At 45.6% G+C, this 22,404-nt stretch overlaps 2 protein-coding genes across 5 annotated transcripts in view; one reads left to right on the forward strand and one right to left on the reverse strand.

Moving 5' to 3' along the window:
- Window positions 1-7,561, forward strand: part of LOC119441984 (uncharacterized) — a 50,799-nt gene extending 43,238 nt beyond the window's left edge. For 3 of the 4 annotated variants that reach the window (XM_037706667.2, XM_037706666.2, XM_049661793.1), the window contains exons 2-4: window positions 2,535-2,667; window positions 5,561-5,852; window positions 6,385-7,561. In XM_037706667.2, coding sequence (XP_037562595.1) covers window positions 2,546-2,667; window positions 5,561-5,852; window positions 6,385-6,621 — 651 coding nt within the window. In that variant the 5' untranslated portion in view covers window positions 2,535-2,545 and the 3' untranslated portion in view covers window positions 6,622-7,561. The remainder of the gene's footprint in view (window positions 1-2,534; window positions 2,668-5,560; window positions 5,853-6,384) is intronic. The other variant, XM_049661794.1, reaches the window with a different exon arrangement.
- Window positions 7,562-20,455: 12,894 nt separating this feature from the next.
- On the reverse strand, window positions 20,456-22,045 carry LOC119440512 (beta-alanine transporter). Its single transcript, XM_037705414.1, has one exon. It carries the CDS (start codon window positions 22,043-22,045, stop codon window positions 20,456-20,458), a length of 1,590 nt encoding a protein of 529 aa, XP_037561342.1.
- Between the last annotated feature and the right edge of the window lie 359 nt (window positions 22,046-22,404).

Consider the following 22,404-nt stretch of genomic DNA (forward strand, 5'->3'; position numbering starts at 1 on the left):
TTATCTTCTTCATGTTAAAATTGGTATAGGATATAGTCATTGGTTTCCTCAACTAGCCGCAATGGAATGCTCGCCTCTAAGATTTCCTGTTTTAAACACACTATAAACACTATAGCTCTGGGCTTTGAGTTAAATTGCCCCGTATTTAATGCAGAATTGGGAGGTATTAAAATGAGCGTATCAAAAGCGGTATGTTGGGCGTTGTGGCGTTAAGGGGATATGCGTCTCTAGCAAACACATTATTAGTTGATGAAGTTGAGATTACGAATCTTTAGGCATTGAAAATTGTTTGTTCTTCGCCACGCTTATTTCCTTGTACGTAATATCCGCACCGTTGCAAATGCGTGTGGCCCGCAGTGACAAAAATACCGGGTTTTTATGTATTCTTTGTCATTTGCGAACATTTTAAAAATGTCTATGGGCAATTAGTTTTTCGTTCCTCAATTACCGAAGAGTACCATTAGAGTCAACTTAAGTTTGCCTAAAATGACACGGAGCCTTTGGCGTCTCGCATAAAAGGCGTCTCGTCACTGCCCGATCGCTCAACACCATACGGCCGTGGCCAGTCGCCTAGCTGAGGCTCACCTATCCTGTCGTAACACGTGCTAACTTAGATTTCTCATAAATAAATGCAACAAAGTTTCATTTCTCTTCAGAATAAACTGCAAGTGTAAACCTTGCGCCTACGTTCATCTCCTGCGTGCACACACGTTGAAATCTGGCGCACGCACGTACGAGGAGGGGGAGGCGGTAAGAAGGCGAGCGCGGCACGCAGTCGCGTTATTTCACTAGGGACATCTCGCAAATCTAGGGAACCGCACAAGACGAGATCTGGCAACACTGGTCTGTTCTGGGGGGAGGGGGATTTAGTCGCTCCCCATATATTATAGCTTTAAGGGCCCCGTGCCGCAGAAAATCCGGCGCCGGCGTGCGATGTCGGCGTCCGTGGCGGAGGAAATCATCCCGTACCACCCCAACCGCGCAGACCCTCCACAAGGTGCAAGGTTTTGGTAATAAAAAATTGAATTTCTCACAGTGAAATCCGTCAGCAAAACAATAAAGTACGAGTTAACCACAACCTATAGACATAGTGGCGTAGGATTGTAATTTGAATGTACGAGAAAACGTAATTCTGTCACGAGGAAATTCAAACACAAACCCCTTTTCCAGCATTTCTACCAGACCCACAGGTGCGCGCTCGGGTAGTTTACTTGCGAAAAAGATATCCAGATGGCGCTCGCATCCTCGGCAGGTCAAATTGGGACTTCGCCTGCCTACTGCGTTTTGGACACGCGCGCGCGTCGGGGCAATATCAAACAATTATTAAAATAATAAATAAGGTGCTATGGCCTTCACATTTTAATATAACGAGACTTATATTGCCCCTGGAAAAAAGTCTTCCCAGCAATGCATTTCTGTTTAAAAGTGAAGCCGACTTTAAGGGGATCGGTGTAAGCTTGGTCTTTGTAAGCTGGCTTTCCCACGTTCTTCGTTGCAGTGGGAAAGCCAGCTTACAACTGGGCCTGATAGCGGGGCTCGAACGGGGCCCAATAACGCTATCACGTTCCGCTCTTAAAGGCGAAGCTTAAGCGTCCTCCAATTTATAAACTTGTAACGTGTAAGCTCCATAACATAACATGCGTACCATGGTCGCTTCTTTTTTTTTTTCCTCGTGTCGGTTTTCGTCATATCGCTTCTGTAATAGCTTTTATATTACACGTTTTTTGTATTGTATTTGTCCGTGAATCGTATAAAAGCATCTGTTTTTAAAAATAGCAAATGAAAATAACAAAAATACATGACAGCGCTGTGTTCCGCCCGCTTCTTTTCTCTTCTGTCCAGTTCTATACTTGCGCGCTGTCAATTTGATAATTCTCTCCTGGCTTCTGCTTCCGTTCCCACGTTTGTACCGAATTCCAGGCGTAGGAAACCGCAATCGTTAGCGTAACGCATGCCAAGGCATTTAAAACTGAGCCATCAATTTGCTAGGTGCATACTTCTGCCATGCGATGCCTATACTCGGACAGAATATAAACTGACAGTGACTGCGCTTCAAACTTATTGTTTGTTTCACTTTTTTTTTACAAACTTCCATCGCTTGCTGGGCTTTACGTGCTCAGCGTTAAGTACAATTCGCTTATTTCAACTTGCTGTGGTTACTGTCTGAGCTCTGTGTGCTTCTTGTGACGTAACATGGTGCTTACTTGAACTTTCGTGAACGCGATACAATTTTCGTTTCTACTCGGATTTAATATTGTTCGTTTCACATTGTTCGTTTCATGCGCTCACAAAAAGTGAGCGCATGGGACACATCCAGGAGCCCTTGCTCAAAGGGCCTAGCGTCCGCAATGATGGGCATACTGACGTTTTCCAGTGTATTCAAGAGAACTCCAACTACATATAGCCTTCATTGAGTTCCTGCACAATGCGCGGTTGCACCCTTGCATACGTTCCTTTCCTGCTATGTCTTAATTTGAATGATAAAATGAAACATCGATCCCTGTTCAAGGAATGTCGTTTGCTTTACTTCCCAGGTAGTATCACTATGGGTCTCAAGAAGCTGATCAAGTGGGCCCTGGTGTGCGGCCAGCGCAAGATGCAGTCCCGGAAGTCGCCCATGCACTTCGTCTGCAGCAAGTCGTACGCTGATGGAAATCGGGAGACACGGTAATTATAGTCTTGTCCACTCCGCGCGCCAGTCTCTGCCTTCGTAAAACGGCGTAATTCGAGCAGCGGTATCGGAACTATTTATTTATTTATTTATTTATTTATTTATTTATTTATTTATTTATTTATTTATTTATTTATTTATTTATTTATTTATTTATTTATTTATTTATTTATTTATTTATTTATTTATTTATTTATTTATTTATTGTGTTCACGTCTCATTGTAACACTGGATCAACTGTAGCTGTTTAACTCGCGCCTGACCTACGTACACTAGTGTTTCTTTAATTCTGGCCCCATTTCGAATACGGCTACCGCAGTAAGGAAACGAACCCGCGACCTCATGCGTAACAGCAGAATGCCTTTCGGGAGAGAGAGGTTAATCGGAGGAAAAGCGGAGAGATTGAAAGGAAGAGCGGGTGTCTCGCCTGTCACTGCACAGGGGGGGGTAAAAGGAAAAGGGAAAGACGGGAATGTAAAAGGATCATCAGGTATGGTGGGATAATGCCATGAGACAAGCACCTGCTGTCTGACCTGTCCGATTTTTATTAGTGTTCCTGATAAGTACACAAGAAGACATACGCCATGCATGCGCACACTCGCTGCATAACTATGTATAAAGGCGCCTGTGCACGTAGGCTATCTGCAGGTACCATAGTTTCAGAACTCGCTGAACTAGTTGAGCTAATGAAAAGAAGTGCAGGATTTCACGTAAAGACCGGGCTTCGACCTTTAAGCCAAGCTTGCACTTCTGCAACTTCGCACGATTGGATCGTAACGACTCGTCGCGGTAGCCCGTGGCTACGGTGTTGTGCTGCTGATGTCGAGGTCGTGGGCTTGATTAGAGCCGCGGCGGCCACATTTGAGTGGAGGTGGAATGCAAAACACTCCCCTGTACTTGCATTTAGGTGCACGTTAAAGAACCACAGGTGGTGCAAATTAATCCTGAGTCACCTCACTATATACGGCGTGCCTCATAATCAGATCCTGGTATTGGGTGCCAAACCCCCAAATGAAATTACATCTTCAATTGTTTTTTATTGTAGTAGTAAACTGTTGCGAGAACTTTCCGCGATTGCTCAGCAGGTATTGTCTTATGTCGCTATGCCTACTTCAAGGGTGACCGCAGCGGAAATCGGATATTCGAGGAGACGGAAATGTAAATGTGGCCGTGTGTACTTGGATTTAAGTTAACCTTAAGGATCTAAACCTACAGGTATGTCTTCTTGGGCAAGGCAGCAAAACATCAGTTAAAAGTGTTTTTCCACCCTCTGACCACAAAGGAATCGCTAACCGAGCGTCGACTTCCGACCACATTCGATTTACGCCTACCCCGAGTAATCCGCACATGCGTAGGAGAGCAATAAAGTAAATGATAACGTCCTAGTTAAAGCTCACATGCCTGACAGGGGCCCGTCGCTCTGCACAAGCACTCGTCCGAAAAGTATAAAACTGTTACTCTGAAAGAAGGTGCGTGAAACATGTAGCACAGGATTCGCTGTCACGTTTTAAAATTACTTTTATTATGACCTCGTCCTGCGTGTTTCTCTTTTTTTTTCTGTTGATCTGTCCTACATTCTGCCTAATCCTCGTTGGTAATAAATGCTTACCGTGGGCTACATTATGCGTCCACTTCCCAGTAGATATGTTGTATATATAGCATATTGATATCTTGGATAATGATATCCAGGAATAAAAATAAAGCCACAATCCCCTCAGCAGAAAGCATATATTAACAATGTAAGAATATGAAAAGTAAGAATAATAGTGTTATATCTGGCCATCACCAAATTTTACTGTTTCGCTTTTGACGTGATAATAACGAGACGTTGGTGCGCGAATGCGGCGCCGGCTACTTCTTATATAATGGAGGATCAGTGTTTTACACGCATTCACCTACACTCTTATTACATAACTTTCTTTTTGTGCTCATGACTGCATTTGTCATCTTTCCTTCCCTTCAGTACAGAGCAGAGAGCCGGCCTACGCACTGGCTAACCTTCCTGTCTTTTTCTCTCTACCTTCCCTCCCCTGATTATTTTGTACATATGCACACACTGAATATGTACAGCCTCCCGCATATTTAGCTACATCGCGCGAGCGTCCATCACGAGTCATTTTAGCGCCTTTAAGCGGCGATAATCGGCGAGACCGGCCGAAGTGCTCTCAATGCACTTCGCACTCTCCTGTGCAAGAGTCGTCTAATGCGATGTTCCCTTCAAGACGTCGTACGACCACATTATAGTGTTCTCGCGCGGCGCGATGTAGTGGCTGTACATAGCATTACCTTTCCTACATAAGTACCAAACAACACATTACGGAGAAACTCAAAATGAAAGGGCGAACAAAATAGCGCTATCATTTGCCATAGAAATCGCAGTATGTCAGTACAAATAAATCACTCACATAAACCAAACTTTCTTGGAAAAGGATTGCGTGAAAAAAAAAATATGGGGCGGTGTGTGTAAATTCACTAATCCACTGTGTATGTAATCCACGTGTAGTGTATGTAAATCCACAGATTCTCTCCTTCCCTGCCTCTGTTAACATTGCTGCAATCGTTGTTAATCGTAATTGTTATTACTCGTCGTCTTATCAGCCTTCCAGTTGTGTTTTTAGTTGTGCGCTAGGCTTATAGTGGAGACCTTGGTTTCTGTGCTATTACATGGTACGTGTTCTGGCCCTGGTTGCGCTATAGCTGTTTACCTCCGAACATTTTTTGTTAATTTTTATGTCTTGGATGTCTTTTCTTCTCTTGCTTTTGTGTACAAGTACTCTGTATCTCGGAATGTCTACCCCCTACTGTAATGCACACTGGGCGATATGTAGGTATACATGTAAACAAATAAAATAAAAATAAGTACGCCACTGTCCTCTTTCTGTCACCCAGGCGACTGCTGGTTCTCCTGGAAGACCTTCGGCAGCTATACGCCGCCGCGTGGGGCAAGGTGATGGCCAGCCTGGAGACCTGCTTCGACGCGATGCAGGGCCGCGAACCGGGCCTCCTGAAGAGCATGTGCTCCGTGGTGCTGCTATGGGTGCAACTGGGTGACACAGTGGCCAAGGACTTCGACCCCGACCTGTGGCGCCAACCGACGCTACAAAGCATCAACGACCTCAACGACGCCCTTCTGCGACTCTGGAAGGTCGCCATGGACAAGACCGCCGAACTCGTCTACAAGGTGCGCTGCAGCTCTTTCACTGCACCTTGATGATCCTCATTTCAGTGTAGAAAAGTTGCTTGGATCACGGGGTTGCGCGTCATTACAGTGATCTGCTCTAAAAATTAAAAATAAATTACTGAACTTAATTTTGTACCAATATGCAATAATACCGAGTTTGACAGTGATAGTTATTAGTTTATTTTATGAAGTTTTCGCGTCGTATGTCACAGCTATCATGTTTACTTGCCACAAAAGCTTCATTTGTCCCCATCGAAGTTGTTAGCCATGGGGCAGACCAAGCACCGTTATATACACCCATAAGGACGTATAAAGAGCAAATGAGGAAACTGAATGATTAAGGGTATAAGGAGGAAACTTTTGCGTCCTGCAACACGCAAGCGTAGCAGGTCCTCACTATATACGAACAGGGACTCGCCGTCATTGGACGATTAACGACCGATCAGTGGGAAAACCCCCACCGAAACAAGTACGAAATGCACAGTGACTCGAAAACATGCCAACCGTCGTTCTTCTCCTGCCTCACGCGCAGATCATTCCCGTGACGCCGCCGGACGTCGCCATGGTGATCGAGAAGGAGTACCAGGCCTGTCGCCAGGAGACGTGGTCGCTGTTCCAGGTGACGCCGGAGACGCTCGAGAGCTACGTGGACACGCTCAAGGTGTACACGAGCAACATGTCGCTCTGGCACCTGGACGAACGGAAGTTCCTCAACACGGACGCCACGTTGGTCAAGTCACTGAGCCAGTTGAACATCGCAGCTTCCTAACCCACACTCTTGAGGAGGCCACGCCGCCTTGCGAACCGTTGAAAACAGTGGCGCGAGATATGGTGGTCGACTAGACTGAATAAGGATCCAGCTAGTCTTTTAAGTTAAGAAAGTTCATTGAGCGAATGCCAAAGCATGAAAAAAAAAACGCATGTAAAAGCGAGCTTGAGTGCGCCTCCCTGTTCTATCGCGCCGCGTTATTACCGTGGGTGCGCAGCAGGCTCGTGCTATTGCTTATTGACATTGAAAATCGACTTTCGTCGTCTGATTTTCGGCAATGTGCATGTTTTTTTTTGACTGAGGACTAGACAGGTTTTGCATTGTGTAAAAGCTTTTCACCAAAACCCACACCACGAACATTTGCACCTCATACTCGGAAAAAAAAGTGGCGGGAACTAAATCTAGTTTATTTGTCAGCCATCTTTAGTATAATTTATTTACCTGTGGCATCATTTTGCTTGAAGTTACGCGAATAAGGAAACGATTAACATACAAGATTCCTAGCACTAAAAGCGCTGCATGCTAGTAAGGCAAAGGCAGATATGATAAGACCAGTTTTTTATACTTTTTTTTTTCAGATTTTAAACTCTCGCGTGGACTGGCATGACACTTCACGATAGTCGGCGATTCTTTTCCAAGCTTTGCTGTTTTTTTAATTACATCAACTCATGAAAGGACAACAAGCCCAAGTCACACAGCAACATTTGTGACTCGCCAATTTCGCACGACGCGTGAGACCAGCACCCGTTCTGGTACCAGAACGGCGTTGGCACCTTGTAAATAAAAACTGCCGAACTACGTGATCTGCCACGCAACGTTGTCGCGTACCGCCATATTTGTACAAAACAAGCTGTTTCGTCGGTGTTCTGTGTATGCCGCCACGTGTGTGTGTGTTCGTGAATTTGTCTGTATGTGTAATAAACAATACTAAAGTGCAAAACCGAGTTGTATTCTTTTATTTCGTCAGATTACGACGCAGACTCGCAGAGAAACTGTCGATTACGACACAGAGAAACTGTTGAGGGCGAAGCGCCTGCTTACGTGTGAAGTAACATAGAACTTGCTGTTGAACTAGTTGGTAACTCATTATGGTAAAACAAGTTAGAGCGCAAAAAAACAGACCAGCCTACACGCACACGCACGCAATCACTCCAAATATTGCCAACAAGACCCTTGCTCTCGCTATAGAAAAGTGGGTATACAGACATTATTTTGTTTCAAGTGCAGTGTCCGTTGCTGGATCGTGAGATGAGACACCCAGCGGTACGTCAGCTCTACCGACAGTATGCGACCGATTGGTCAGACAACCTGTCATGAGACTGCGTGTGACAGACGAGCCCGCGGGCCAGCCCGTCATGTAGATCATGCTTGTATGCGCGGGTACAATTGACCGACGGTTGCAGTAGACGCGCACAAAATAGGGACACACTGTTGCACGACGATTAAAATCTGTGCGATTGAATCAACGGAACACAAATAGCTAAGCGCAGGGCAAAAAAAAAATTGTATCGCAGAAGTGTACAGAAATCGGTCGGTATGCAAGCCAAAGTCTTTGTAGCTTTCATTAGATGCAAAACGACTTTCCCTGTTACGAGGTTGCGCTCAGACGCTCCGGCACCGCCGGACTTCATCGCTGTGCCTAAGCGTCAGCAACGACGCGTGACGAACAGTGGTAGCCAAGGTTTACTTTCTTGCAGAGCTATAAGATGCCATGAAAAGGCTGAACGACCGAAACCGCGCAGTGCGAGTAGTAAGCTAACTAAGCTCAAGCACCCAAAGATGGACGAATCGTGTCAATCGGTGGGACATTTGGAAATACATCAATGCCGCCTTGTTTTTCTTTGCATGCGAGGGCGTGAGAGGCAGCACCCGGAGACGCTAAGCACGAGTGCTAATACCTCGGAACGTGAAACTTTCCACTTGCGTACTGTCCCCTGAATACGTTGCATCTCACATGGGTTCCCATTGTGCGATCATCTGTACCACACTGCGTTAGACTCGTAGGTTTGGTGTGCTACGCAACGTAGCCTTTCCTACAGGGTCAGATATATGCAAGAGAAAAGCTGAATCGCTGAGGTTGTTTGCCTATAGCCCGTCATCTCGTAATATTAGGTTGTTTGTCGACGAACTACGACCTTTTGTGGTATTATCCTATCGCCGTTTTGCTGGCGGAGTTAAGGTAATGTGGTCGTGGGACGCACAAAGAGAACGAAAAAAAACAATTACACGAGAAAGTTTTTGCCAGCCAACGGGTGTCAGCCATCGAGCCGACAGCGGCACGAGCTTTTATACGTACCGTAGCGTTCAAATCTGGCAACGTCCTTCATGACCCACCGTGGTTGCTCAGTGGCTGTGGTGTTGGGCTGCTGAGCACGAGGTCGCGGGTTCGAATCCCGGCCACGGCGGCCGCATTTGGATGGGGGCGAAATGCGAAAACACCCGTGTACTTAGATTTAGGTGCACGTCAAAGAACCCCAGGTGGTCTAAATTTCCGGAGTCCCCCACTACGGCGTGCCTCATAATCAGATCGCGGTTTTGGCACGTAAAACCCCATAATTTAACGTCCTTCATGTTGCTGACTGAATATTTCATAACGTTTTGACCGGGCTATATTACCGGTCACGCTCGCATCCGCACGATGCTGTTGCGATTGGGTTAACGAAGTGTAAGCGCACGGAAATCGGTCATTCCTATATTAAAACAAAACCTGGCTCTTCGAAGGTAGTTTTCAGTGGCAAGTGCCAAAACGGAAATATGCAGACATTTTGTACGGTATGAAATTTATGGGCTCTCTGTATAAAGCTTCTTTTTTACCGTTTCTTTTTTATAGTGCAGAGAGTTCTACATATATGTTTATAAAGACGGTAAGTGTGTACGCAACATTATACTCATTGGCCCATGGTTCTAACACTTCTGTACAATCAATATTTGTAGGATAGCTATACATATCGTGCGTATACGAATAAAGATACATCTATAGAGAGGCTCCTTCTACCGGGAGCAAATGTTTGTCCAAGAATTAAGTTCCTTTTCTAGGGTTCAGTACGTCTACTCTACTCTTCTCAGAGCGAAACGCGGCAAATGGCAGTTGTCTAAAAAATTTGTCCCCCGCTCAGCACAATACTCTTAAAGAACTCGCGGAAAGAAAGGATATTGTAATAAAATGAGTAGACAAATGCGACAGTATCGTAATCTGGACAATAGAAAAGTACAAAAATGAGGCCTTCAAACAACTGAGCACCCACGCCCATTACACAAAACTCGACTCTAACTCAACTTCGGTTTACAACAACCTTGTGCAAAGTACAATAGCGGAGCTCCTGTGCCAGGAACTAATCACCCAGTCTGAATATCGCTTCATGTTGCCCTATAATAAAGCAGCCGGCCGCTTTTACCTGCTTCCTAAAATATATAAGGTCCCCGTAGAAAAAATATTTACGGCAGAAATCTCAGGCAGGCCTATAGTGTCTAATAACAACACACCTACCGAGTCACTATCTAAATTCTTAAATCACCATCTGTCAAACATCCCAACCACCCTACCATCTTTTGTTCAAGATGCGCCTCACTTCCTTCGAATTATCGCCTCGATTAACGTTAACCAAATCCTCTACGACCATGCTATTCTAGTAACTTTAGATGTTTCTGCTCTTCACACTAACATAACCATGAGTGAGGTAATTGAAGCCGTGTCGAAGTCCCTCGCAGTTAATCCTCAAGTGCACGCTCCTGAAGTTTACTTGTCAATTCTCGAGTTAGTTCTCACGCTCAATTATTTCGAATTCGATTCTATTTACTACGTACAAACTTTCGGCACAAGCATGGGAACACAATTTGCTCCCACGTATGCCAATATATTCATGGGACAGCTTGAAGCAAACTTGATAAAATCATACCCTTTAAAACCCCACACCTACCTGCGTTACATTGATGACATATTCATAATATGGGAACAAGGCACAAACGCGCTAACCGACCATTTCAACCGCTTTCGCCCGAGCATTAAGTTTACTGCTCACCACTCTCCTAGTCAGATCAACTTCCTCGACACGACGGTTTACATAGAAAATGGAAAACTGAGAACAACACTTTACCGCAAGCCTACGGATAGCCAGCAGTATTTAGACTACACCAGTCATCAGCAGCGACACTGCAAGCAAGAATTTTTTTGCTGACAAGCCAAACGAATAAGAAGAATCTGGAGCGAAGACAACCTTTATATCCACCACCTAAATGGCCCTAAAGTAGGCAAGCGGAACGAAACTATCCACAAATTCCTCTCGACCGGCCTTATGACGTCTCTTCAAGATTAAAGAGGCAGTCGGCATTAGCTAAGAAACACCTAAACCAGAATCTGATATACTGCGAGCCTTTATAACGAAATATTCTAACGCCCTCCCAAACATAAACAACATCCTACGAAAATACCACCCAATATTATCAAGTAACGAACATCTGAGAAAAGCGTTCCCGGATGTACCAAGAGTAACCTATCACCGCAACAGAAACTTTGAAGACATGTTAGTGCATGCAAAAGTCAGCCAACATCATTTTTCCGTAATAAAAGCATGTTCTCGCCCCAGGTGAAAAACCTGCAGGCACCTTCAAAGTGACGTTAAAATTAAAAGCACTGCAAATAGCTATACACACGAAGTGAAAACTAGATTTACTTGCACTAGTTCCGATGTAATTTATATGCTGGAGTGTTCCTTCTGTAAGAAACAATATTTATTTATTAGTACCTCAAATACCCCTTTCGGGGTTTTACATGAGGGGTGGGCATATCTAGTAGGTTACATTTGCGATGAATGCCTTGAACGATGAATGGCTGGATTGGTGCACCGCTTCGGCAGGTAGATGATTCCAGTCTTTCGCTGTCTGTACGAAGAAAGAGTTAAGACGAGCTGGCGGTGCGAGCTGGGGAGGGGGGATAAACAGCCTTTGAATGGCTATGACGGGATGAAGTTCGATGCGCAGGTATGATGTCGGTCTGGTGAGGCAACGAGTGATAAAACTGGTAAAAGAGACATAGCCTTGCTGTTTTGCGGCGGTGCTCGAGGGTTGGAAGGATGACTTAAGTTTAGTGACGCTAGTGTGGTAAGAGTAGTCGGAGTGAATGAACCTTGCTGCGCGATTCTGTATAGGTTCTAGTGCTGTTGCCAGGTTAGATTGGTATGGATTCCACACTGAGCATGCGTATTCCAGTTTGGGTCGAACAAATGTTAAATATGCTAGTAGTTTTACTGAAGGGGGAACAAGACGAAGATTACGGCGCAGGTAACATAGAACACGATTGGCATCATTGCTAATGTTGCAAATGTGTGAAGACCAACCGAGCTTACTGGACAGGTTAACACCTAAGTACTTATAAGAAGTGACGGCACATACTTCAGCACCAGCGATAACGTATTTAGTTGAAATACGTGATTGGCGGCGGTGGAAAGTTAAGTAGCGACGTTTTCTTGACGTTGAGAGACATTAGCCAGTTATTACACCATGTTTCAATGATGTTAAGGTCGGACTGGAGAGAACGAGAATCAGCGTCGTTAGTAATAGGACGATAGATTACGCAATCATCAGCGAACAAACGAATTTTCGAAGAACAACCTTTCGGTAAGTCGTTAATGTATATTAAGAAGAGTAGTGGTCCTAGGACAGTGCCTTGCGGCACACCGGAGATAACGGTTGATAGATTAGACGAGCATTGGTTAGCGAAAACGAACCGTTGACGGTTAGTCAGAAAGTTGCGTACCCATTGGAGAACAAAAGGGTTAAGATTTAGACGCGATAGCTTTAGGAAGAGTCGTTCATGAGGAACCTTGTCAAATGCCTTTTGGAAATCTAGGAAGAGGGAATCTACAGGTACGGTTTGATCAAGATGTGAGCTTATGTCATTAACGAACAGAGCTAGTTGAGTCTCGCAGGACATGTCTTTCTGAAAGCCGTGTTGATTAGGATTGAAAAAATTAGCGGATGTTAGGAACTTTACAATATGAGAGTAGATTATATGCTCCATTAGTTTGGAACAAACACTGGTGAGGGAAATTGGGCGGTAATTGTGGCACGAAGACGATGATCCTTTTTTTTTTTGGCACTGGAATTATTTTACCTATTTTCCAGTCCTGCGGCACCCCTCCAGATGATAATGATTGCTGAAAGATATGACACAAAATTACACTAGAGATGTGCGCAGTGTTCTTAAGCATTTTGGAATTGATTCCATCGATGCCGGCCGACGATATTAATGTGAGGGATTCTATTAGCTTGGTGATGCCGTATGCGTCAAATGTTATGTCTGGCATGGTTTGGTGGTTGAGGCAAGGACACTCTGGGAGGTCAGTGTTAGGTTCAGAGGTGAAAACGGAGGAAAAGACTTCACATGACAAACGGCCTCCTTCATTCCAGTTTATCCTTCAGTTTAGTACTTCACATGCTTTATGGTCAGGAACACGGTTATTGTCATCATCATACAAAATAATGGTTTATAGTTATTTGGGTTAATGTATTTCCAGAATTGTTTGGGATTATTTTGCAGCATGCTAGGGAGCGTTGATGAGAAAAAGGATCGTTTCGCTGTTGCGGCCAAAGAATCAAACGCCTTTTCACTGGCGTGATATTTTTCCCATGCAGGAGCGGTGTTAGAATGTTTGGCTGTGCGAAATAGTATTTTATTTTTATTATTTAGTCGTTTAAATGAGTACTTGAACCATGGGGATGAAGGTCGCTCGGTTAAGGTGATAGTAGGTATGCAAGTCTCAGCCAGTTCGAGCATTTTATTTTTAAAAAGCGTCCAGTTGGTGTCAACTGTGCGCTTCGGGAAATCTATAATATACCAGCTGTAAAACTCGGTTAGTTCATTGTTAATACGGACGTAATCACCGTTATCGTAAAGTGTCATTTTTTTCTTTCTTTTTTTTACTCTGAGGTAGTTGACAAGATAATTCCGCATGCAGTACTGAGTGATCACTTAATTCTGGTAAATTCCTCCACCGACTATCAGTAGCGCATTAGCTTTCCTTTCAATTCTACACCCTCGCCGCTAACACACTCTCGCTCGTTACCTCACCCACCCGCCTCACCTTCTCTCCCCTCTAGAAGAACCCTACCTATACATACTGTGCCGAGGAGAGCATATGTCGCCTTGAAGAAGGCAAGTCCACTTGTCGAAACTTGCTCCTGCTCCTGCTTTTACCTTGTTCTCGGGTTGATCATCGTCTCGAATTCCCATCTCCCGCATTCCCCGTGTTTTCCCTGGTACTCTACTATTAGTTGTTTTTCTCAGTTTGTGTTCTGCTACTTGTTTGCTCTGTGTGTGCTCTAATCGTGGTGAACGTACTCCACGGGGTTGAACAGAACATTCAAAAATGGAGTTGTGGATGGTGTTTTTGCAAGGAAGAAACCGCGGCGCGCCGCTGTATCAGTTGTAGAAATGCTGGAAAAGGAGTTTGTGTTTCAGTTTCGGCGTAAGAGAATCATTTTTTTTCCCGTATATTTAAATTACAATCCGATGCTATCACGTCTGGCGGTTGTGGTTAAGTCGTACTTTACGATTTTTCCGACGGATTTTACTTTGAGAAATTCAATTTTGCTCGCTAACGCCTTGCGCCACGCGGAGGGCCTGCGCGGTCCGGGTGGTTCGGGGTGATTATTTCCGCCAACGACGCCGGCGCTCCCGCTCCGACACCGACGCCGGATTTTCTGCGACACGGGGCCCCTATAAACGCTACCGCGTTAAAATTCTCCGTCGATTACGATACTCCCTATTATCAAATTTGAGCGCAGCTCTATACGCGTTTTCATTTCGCGATATATTAGCTCGCGTGGACAATCGGTACGGTGCGTCACGTTGCAAATGGAGCGAAGTGTGGCCCGACTGCCTCGCTAATCTTGAGATCGCGAGAGCCAGCGCGTGGGTGACGCGTGGGCGCGAATCACAGCAGCCGCCACTGACTGACCTCCCAGACGACGTGCGCTACTGTGGCGCCATCTCGCAGTCATTGTCGCGCCGCACTACGCTTTTCTTCTCACGCTTTCGCCATACCGCGTCATGGTTCCGCTGCACCCTCCTCTCCATTTTCCCCCTCGCGCCTCGTCTCTCTCGCTGCGCTACGCGCCGCGTTCGCTCTCATATTTCGCTGTGCTCGTTCGCTCGGTTACAAGTGACGCCGACGCCGACGACCGCCGCAGGAACGGGTGCCTAAGAGCTGCGCTCTAAAAATGTGTACAGCTATGTGAAGACATGTCAGATGTGTCAGGTAACGTAAGCGAACTACGGACGACCCGGAAAGAAAATTACCGTTTTAATTTACCAAAAGACACATTTCGAAGTCGCATGTCTTTATTTTCGACATAATATACTTTATAAACAAGGGTGAAATTGTCCATGAGAGACATGGTTTCCGAGTTATCATTGCTGAATGCACTTAAATGTCTTTAGGGTGTGCCACGTACCGGGATTGGTCAGGGTACGCAGTGGAAAGACTAAATTGAACGTTTGAAAGTTGATAAAGAAGGATGACAGAGTTCACAAGAGACATGGTTTCCGAGTTATCATCGCTGAATGTACCTATATGTGAGATGTGTCGCGTACAGACATCGTAAAATGTGCCACGTACCGGGATTGACCAGGATACGCCATGGAAACAATACTAAATGACGTCATCCCCCCCCCCCCTAACTTGATAGAAAATGACAGCAGGATAAACTGGAATGAAGGAGGCCGTTTGTCATTTCGCTCTTGAACCACGATATGTCCAACAAAATAAATGTTATCGCGTGCGACATCAGATCAAAGATCGAGAAAATTGGCCGAAGAAACAGGATTGGCACCAATTTAACCCTTTGAACACTGCATGACCCCGAATGCTCAGACTGAACGGTTAATACGATATTGATGAATTCCTAGCCATGTATGCGGGTTTCCGTGGGCGTGGAAATAACACCCTGGAATCAACTATCAAATCGCATAAAGGCCGTTTCACATGATGTGATTTTCATCGCACCGGAAGTGCGATTTCCGTCGCATGCGACGAAAATCGCAGTGGCAGTGCCGACTCTGCGATTTTCGGCTGCGACCTACCGATTGGTCGCAGCGGTGTAGCGATCACTGCGATTTTCCATCGAAATTGCGCCGAGAGCTATTTCGCGATTTGTTTTGGGAAATGGCGGCGTTTATAGATAGTTTTTTGTCTATAAATGTTGGCTCAACAAGCCTCGAACAGTGCAACTAATTGAGTGGAGCCGTGGATTGCGCAATCGGCACGTACCATCAGCACCGACACGCGAACTGTGCAGATAAAAACTCGTAGGTCAGATTCGATTCTGTGATTTCTATGCGTTTGTTGACACGCTACGTTGCTAATCACGTGACTGCTTCCTTTTACGTTGCCTACGGGTGCTGATAGTACGTACTTTTGCGTGCTTTTCCGTTATTCACACGCGCTGCGAGTTGGTAAATACTACGAGGTGTCCCTCACGGGAAGGCATGGCCTTCGGATGTCGTCCCAATTTTCTGGTTGTACAAGCTACTCGCGATATATACGCAAACGCCACAGTTGTAGAGCGGTATGCTTTTACGGACGGAACAATTTAAATAATATGCAACTACGGACAAATGGACACGCTATACGCGCGACCATTCTGTTGCAGTCAGTTGGTCTGCGCTATGCGCATTTTCCCCAATGAATTATCTAATTTCAAGGTTCTATTACTTCCGCTGCGATACGCGACTGCTTATCAAGCTCGCAAAGTGAACGTGCAAACTATATATTGTAATGAATGTTCTTCAATAGCATATTTAACGCTTTGACTGGGAATAAACAGCATTGTCAATTTGTTTTCGAAGCATTATTTAAACAGTTTTTTCTCATTTTTCGTATGTATCATTTTACTCCTGCACAAAAACCAATAAACCTTAATGTGTTGCAGACTTTGTATCCTTACTGCACCTGTATTAACCCTCACATTAAAAGGTAATTGCATGTTTCGCTTACTTCAATGCATCGAATTTCTTTTGCTTATGCTGGTCGCAACATATCACAGTATTCTATAAAACTACTTCGCCATAAACATCCTTGCCTTTGCTTGCTTCCCTGTCTCTTCTTCCGGTAAAACACATGCAACAATGCCAAAAGCAGGCAAATACGTCGCTTTTATAGGCAGTAGATAACACATTAAACAAAAGCAGATCAAAATTGTGCAGTCAAGTCGGCCGGTTGCATTCCTTCCTGTAAATGATAGCATCTTTTCAAGTGTGGGTGGTTCTTACATGTCCACAGCTCATAAAGTGTGCAGACTCATCACGAGGCGTAGGCCTTGCCCATCAAGATGGCGGCAATGTTGCTAATGAGTCCGAAATTAGATGTATTACTGCATAAACTCGTATAACCATATCCCATCGTTACTCAGCCGAGCTTGCAATGAGTCATATTCACCAAAATTCTACTCAGCTGAGCTTGCTCTGACTCATATTCATCAAAATTCTACTCAGGCGAGCTTGCACTGAGTCATATTCACCAAAAATCTACTTAGCCAAGCTTGCTCTGACTCATATTCACCAAACTTCTACTCAGCTTGGTTTTCTCTGACTCATATTGATCAAACTTCTACTCAGGCAAGCTTGCATTGAGTCATATTCACCAAAAATCTACTTAGCCGAGCTTACTCTGACTCATATTCACCACAATTACACTTAGCTGAGCTTGCCCTGACTACCACGTGACAATATTCACCAAAAGTTCACTGAACCGAGTTTTCTCTTACTCGCATTCACCAAAATTCTACTCGGCCAGGCTCACACGAACTCAGAGTCGTCTTTAGTTCGAAGTCTTAGTGAGCCGACGTTTGAGTGAGTTCACCGAGCTATGTATACATTACATCATGTGACCTGTGCGGTGCATGAGCAAACATTTCATATGAGTACGTGTTGCATAGGATGAAATAAGGACAACTGTACACATTGCAGTTTGTTTTCTAGAGTTTAAGGGACCATTGCGTGAAAGCTTCGCCTCATGTCGATTCAATTAAGCAAGTGCATTGGATCTGCATCATATTTTTTGCCAATGCAGCCGGCTATCTTGGCCGTTACCGGGTGGCCACATTTTGTACATTTCAACACAAAGTTGAATAAATGACTGTTACGCAATATATTTTTAAAAGTGCTTGCATCACTGCAAGTACAACAATCAGAACATTGATACAAACACATGCACATAAGATGCACACGAAATGCTAAATACGTAAACAGATTGAATCAGTTGGCCACTACCTATTGCGAAAAAAAGAAAGAAAAGCACAGGCCAATGTTGCAATGGGACCACGCATAACCATTCCCCTTGCCATGTACAGGGGCTATAGGAGGAACAGGCGTGGAACCTAACAGTTACCTCGGGGTAGCAGCAATGGACGCTTTTGCATTCGCAGCTGGCCACTCAACCACTCAAGTGTGTACTTGTACTTAGGCACACTTTTTATTGTCTATATCTTAAAATTTAATGGGGTCTCCTCAAAAATTTGAGAATGTTTGGATTCTGAGGCTTGCAAAGGTAAATATTTTTATTCCATTCTCGTTCAAGGTGAAAGCTCATACAAAAGCTTAAGAGATATTGTCAGTGCCCCTCACTTTCCCTCAGAACATATGTAGTATGTTATTGACATTCAAGCAGCTTTTCAACAGCAAGAACGGGAATCAGCTTCCGCTGTTTTCAGCATTGGGTTAACGCAGGCAATTCAGGGAGGCATAAAGTTTTGCTAATACAATCGGTTCGGGAATACCAGACTAGATTGTACCTTGACGCTTTCCTTGCACTTTCTTATTTTGGTCAAATCTAGTTTGAAATGGCTCCAATTAGCATGCTCTAACATTGGTCTAATATAGGTTAAGTACATTACTAGCTTAACAGACTGGGATGCTGGCTTTCATTTCCAGGAAAGGAACCATAGCACCTGCTCCAGTTGCATATGTTTTTGATTATCTGGGGTTTTCAGCCTCACTTTTAAGATAATGTGCTGAAGAAGGTAGAAGCACACGCATGCTATTAGCGGATAGTTTCGATAGCTTCTTACTTTACACTTGCCACTATGAATACAATATTTTAGCGTTCGATTTTGTTATTAAACAAACAAACGTACTCCTAACAAGGTATTTAATGTTAGCCATTGGGGCTACGCGGCTGCGCTACGTACTGAAGCATATTAATTTAAGCTTCTTGATACAGATTCATACCACACTAACAGCGCGAGAAACAGGACGAGAAAGTAGACGACGCCCACGTCTATCAGAATGATATGAAATTTGTTTCTCCAAATTCGTTAGTAACATTGTATTTTTTTCTGACCTTGATAATAACTACATTTTTCATCCTTCAGTTAGTCTGACTGCTCGTTGGCACACTACTCTAGTTATGCAAAATTTTCTTTGTTTTTGTTTTTGCCTTCTTTTATTTTGCGTATCTCATTGTCAAAAAGAATTTTCTTAGATACCTACTGCCGCCCGATTCTTGGCCTATCCCCCTCAGTGGGTGCGAGCCATGATAAAGGATCATCATCATCATCATCATCATCATCATCATCATCATCATCATCATCATCATCATATGATACTACGTAAACAAGTGACTGCAGCTCCTAAAAAAATGTGGTGTGACTTATACGCCTTTAGAAATATTCAGAGAGCACTTGTATGAATAATTACAGCACAGGCGCCGCGACGGACGAACCAGGCTGGCGCTAAGATTGAAGTTCACAACACGAATTCTATTGCAGGTTCAGTAATTACACACAGATCATTTGCGGCTTCCTTCAGGGACAGACGTGAGCTTTTGGGTTGGTGCTTGCTGCTAAGTCTGGTGCAAGAATACTGCTAGGAGCAGGAACCACTTATGCGCAATTACGAGCAATATACACGCATCCTTTCTTCAGAAGCTGACGTTAAGCACGGGTAGCGCGAGGGTCTCGGCGTTGACATGACGACTTCGCTGCAGCCGAATTCCGAATACTGCGTATGCGATGACAACAGCTATATGGGTTTGTTGATAGGTCCTCTTGTAATTTGTTTTATCGCAGGAAGAACGACACGCCCATAAAATACACACGAGACAGCACACAGCGCTGGACAACCAGCTGCGAATAGCTGTTTGCGTCCGCCATGTCTCCTCGTATTTAAGTTCATAAACCCTTGTTGCGCACGCCAAAACAGATTAAACTTTGAAGCGTTTTAAAAACACAAAACACGGGTATTGTTTTCTCCTATGAAACACTGGTCAATAATTTTGTAACGCACGTGTGTTTTCATTACATTTGCAAAGTTACACGAGTTATGCCACAAAATTTGGCAGCAAGCAACCCTGGGCGTCGCACCAGCCGCATCGCTGAAATCGCAATCGTGTGAAATGAGCCCTCTAAAAATCGCAGTGCGACGCGTGTGACTGCACCGATTTTCGTTGCTCCAGTTGCAGCATGTGCCTTAACTCCTGCGCTGCCGACCTGGTAGACAGGTCTCGCAGACGAAGGCACTCTTGAGATTTGAATGTAGGACCAGGCATGACAGGTGCTAACTATTTTAGAAGTGGTGCATCAACCCAAAATTGTGCCTTAATTGAGAGGGTTAGCTTTCCCGCGTGCAATGCTTTGTTTTGGAACTCAGAATTTCGGCCCTTCGGTCTCCCTTTGAAAGAATACCAATGCAGTGAACTTTATTGGCACGAAAATTCCAGCTGTGCTGTCGGTCAGAAGTATCGCAAACTTATTGAATATGAAACGCAGTCTATTCCTATAGTACAATATCAAACTCAAACGCTAAAATATTACACCACTGTGCACGCGTTACATGCTAGGATTATTTCTCGCGAGTTGCTTGACTCGTGTTGGCAGATAACGCGGCTCTGTCCTTCATCTTGGTGGCCCGACGCTGGACAGGTCCCTTTGGCAGAGGCACCAGCGTGTCGAACATGGCACGCTTAGTACCCTCACTTGATGGACTACCGAAGCTGCTACCACGTGCCAAATGGTGCCGCAACCAAATATCCGCGTCGCTGGGCAGAAATTCGGCGCCGACAACGAAGAGTGACATCAAGACGGCCGCAGTGGCCAGCTGCAGCGTAGTGCAGTGGTCGCCCATTAAAACTGGACTCATCTGGCCCAGTGTGTCCCCGAATCGGCTAGAGGCGAGTATGGCGGCGGCTCCCCGGCAGTGCGTCTCAATAGGGTACGACTTTATGCTCATGGCTATGAAGAACGTGAAGCACACGTTGCCAGCCACCCGCATCAGGACCACGAGCGAATCACGCAACAATGCGCCTTTAGTGTACGTTGCAACGAGAGTGGTCAACGTCAAAGCGAAGCCGAGTCCCGAGCCGACCACGGTGTTCCGGAAACCGTAGCTTGCAACAAACGGCACCGCGGCGACACACGCAACGGCTGACAGGACGAAGCTCAGGCTGGTCGCGACGTCTCCGACTGGAATGCCATCCTTCGTGATGAATGTGTCGAAGCCGTAGCATAGCGCAGCCCACATGCCACACACTAAGATGGTGCGGACCCTCAGTCGCGCGCAGCAGAGACCGCTACTTTCCGGTGCTTCGCAACCACTTGCCTTGACGTTTGCTATCTGGTGCGCGATAAGCTCTTGGCAAACCTCCACGTTGACGCCGTTCATATATGCTGCCCGCAAGGCGACTCTCTCGGCTTCCTTGAAATTGCCGGTCACCAAAAGCCAGCTGGGAGATTCATTTACGGTGTAATAGAGCGCCACGAGCAGACACGTGGGGACCATCAGTATGAGTTGCACAGCGACCCACCCCGAGCTGGCGAGTTGAGCGGCGAACATCGTTACAGGCATTAGGACAAACGAGAGCAACGAGATCGCAACAATGTGTGCGGCAAGCTTCTCTATCGGTGACGCTTCGACAACCAGGGCGATCGCTGGTGGCACCAGAGCACTCGTTGAGGCGGAGACAACGGCGCGCACGGCCATGAAGAAGTGCAAGTCGTTCGGCATGGCACTCGCGACGGCCGATATGAGGACCACCGGAATGGTGATGAAGAGCGCTGTCCGGCGGCCGATGCTGTCCGCACACAAAGTAGCTGCGGCTAGAGGGACCACGCTGGCAGCCGCGTACACGGACCTCGCGACACCGATGAGCCAATGCCTGTCGCATACCAAGTTCCAGTGACTGACGATGTTGTCCCCGTACAGGGAGAAATCGTACTCCCACGACGCGCAAGGGACGACTCGCGCTTCGTCACCGCCATCCGGCGGGTCACGAACATTGCAGTGGCTGTACTGGCCGTGCTCATCGATTGGGATTGCCAACTGCTTCCACTCGTCCACGCTGAGGTTCGCGAAGGAATCGGGCCTCTTGCACCAGTGGTCCATGACGCCAGCCGTTAGCAGGAAGATCTCGCTGTGCAGCAAGTAGTTCCCCATGGCGACGACTGCACTGAATACGTTCAGCAGCTGGAAGGCACCGTGTCCGTACGGAACCTGTATCTCCCACAGCAACGGCGACTGTGTGGCTGTTGTCGCTGCCGTTGAGCGGGGCGCAATAGCTGAAAGAGTAAGCCGATTTCCAGGAGTTGCGTCCATCATTCAGGAAAGAGCTTTCTTCTTCTCCCATTGAGAGCACGTGCGCACCAGCTAAAAACCACGGGCGAGCGACTTCTTTTGGTTTAGCCACCAGCGATGACGTGGCAAAATGTAAAATATATATGCAAAAAGCTATCGCAGTAAACGAAGAAACTTAGAGGTGTGCACCCTAATATTGCACAAGTCTTCGTGTAACCTGA

Source organism: Dermacentor silvarum, chromosome 2 (assembly GCF_013339745.2).
Source record: "Dermacentor silvarum isolate Dsil-2018 chromosome 2, BIME_Dsil_1.4, whole genome shotgun sequence".
Taxonomy (NCBI): domain Eukaryota; kingdom Metazoa; phylum Arthropoda; class Arachnida; order Ixodida; family Ixodidae; genus Dermacentor; species Dermacentor silvarum.

Bases quoted from the DNA above. Each gene is read 5' to 3' on its own strand.
- LOC119440512 (XM_037705414.1), bottom strand. From the start codon at position 22,045: ATGGGGAACTACTTGCTGCACAGCGAGATCTTCCTGCTAACGGCTGGC.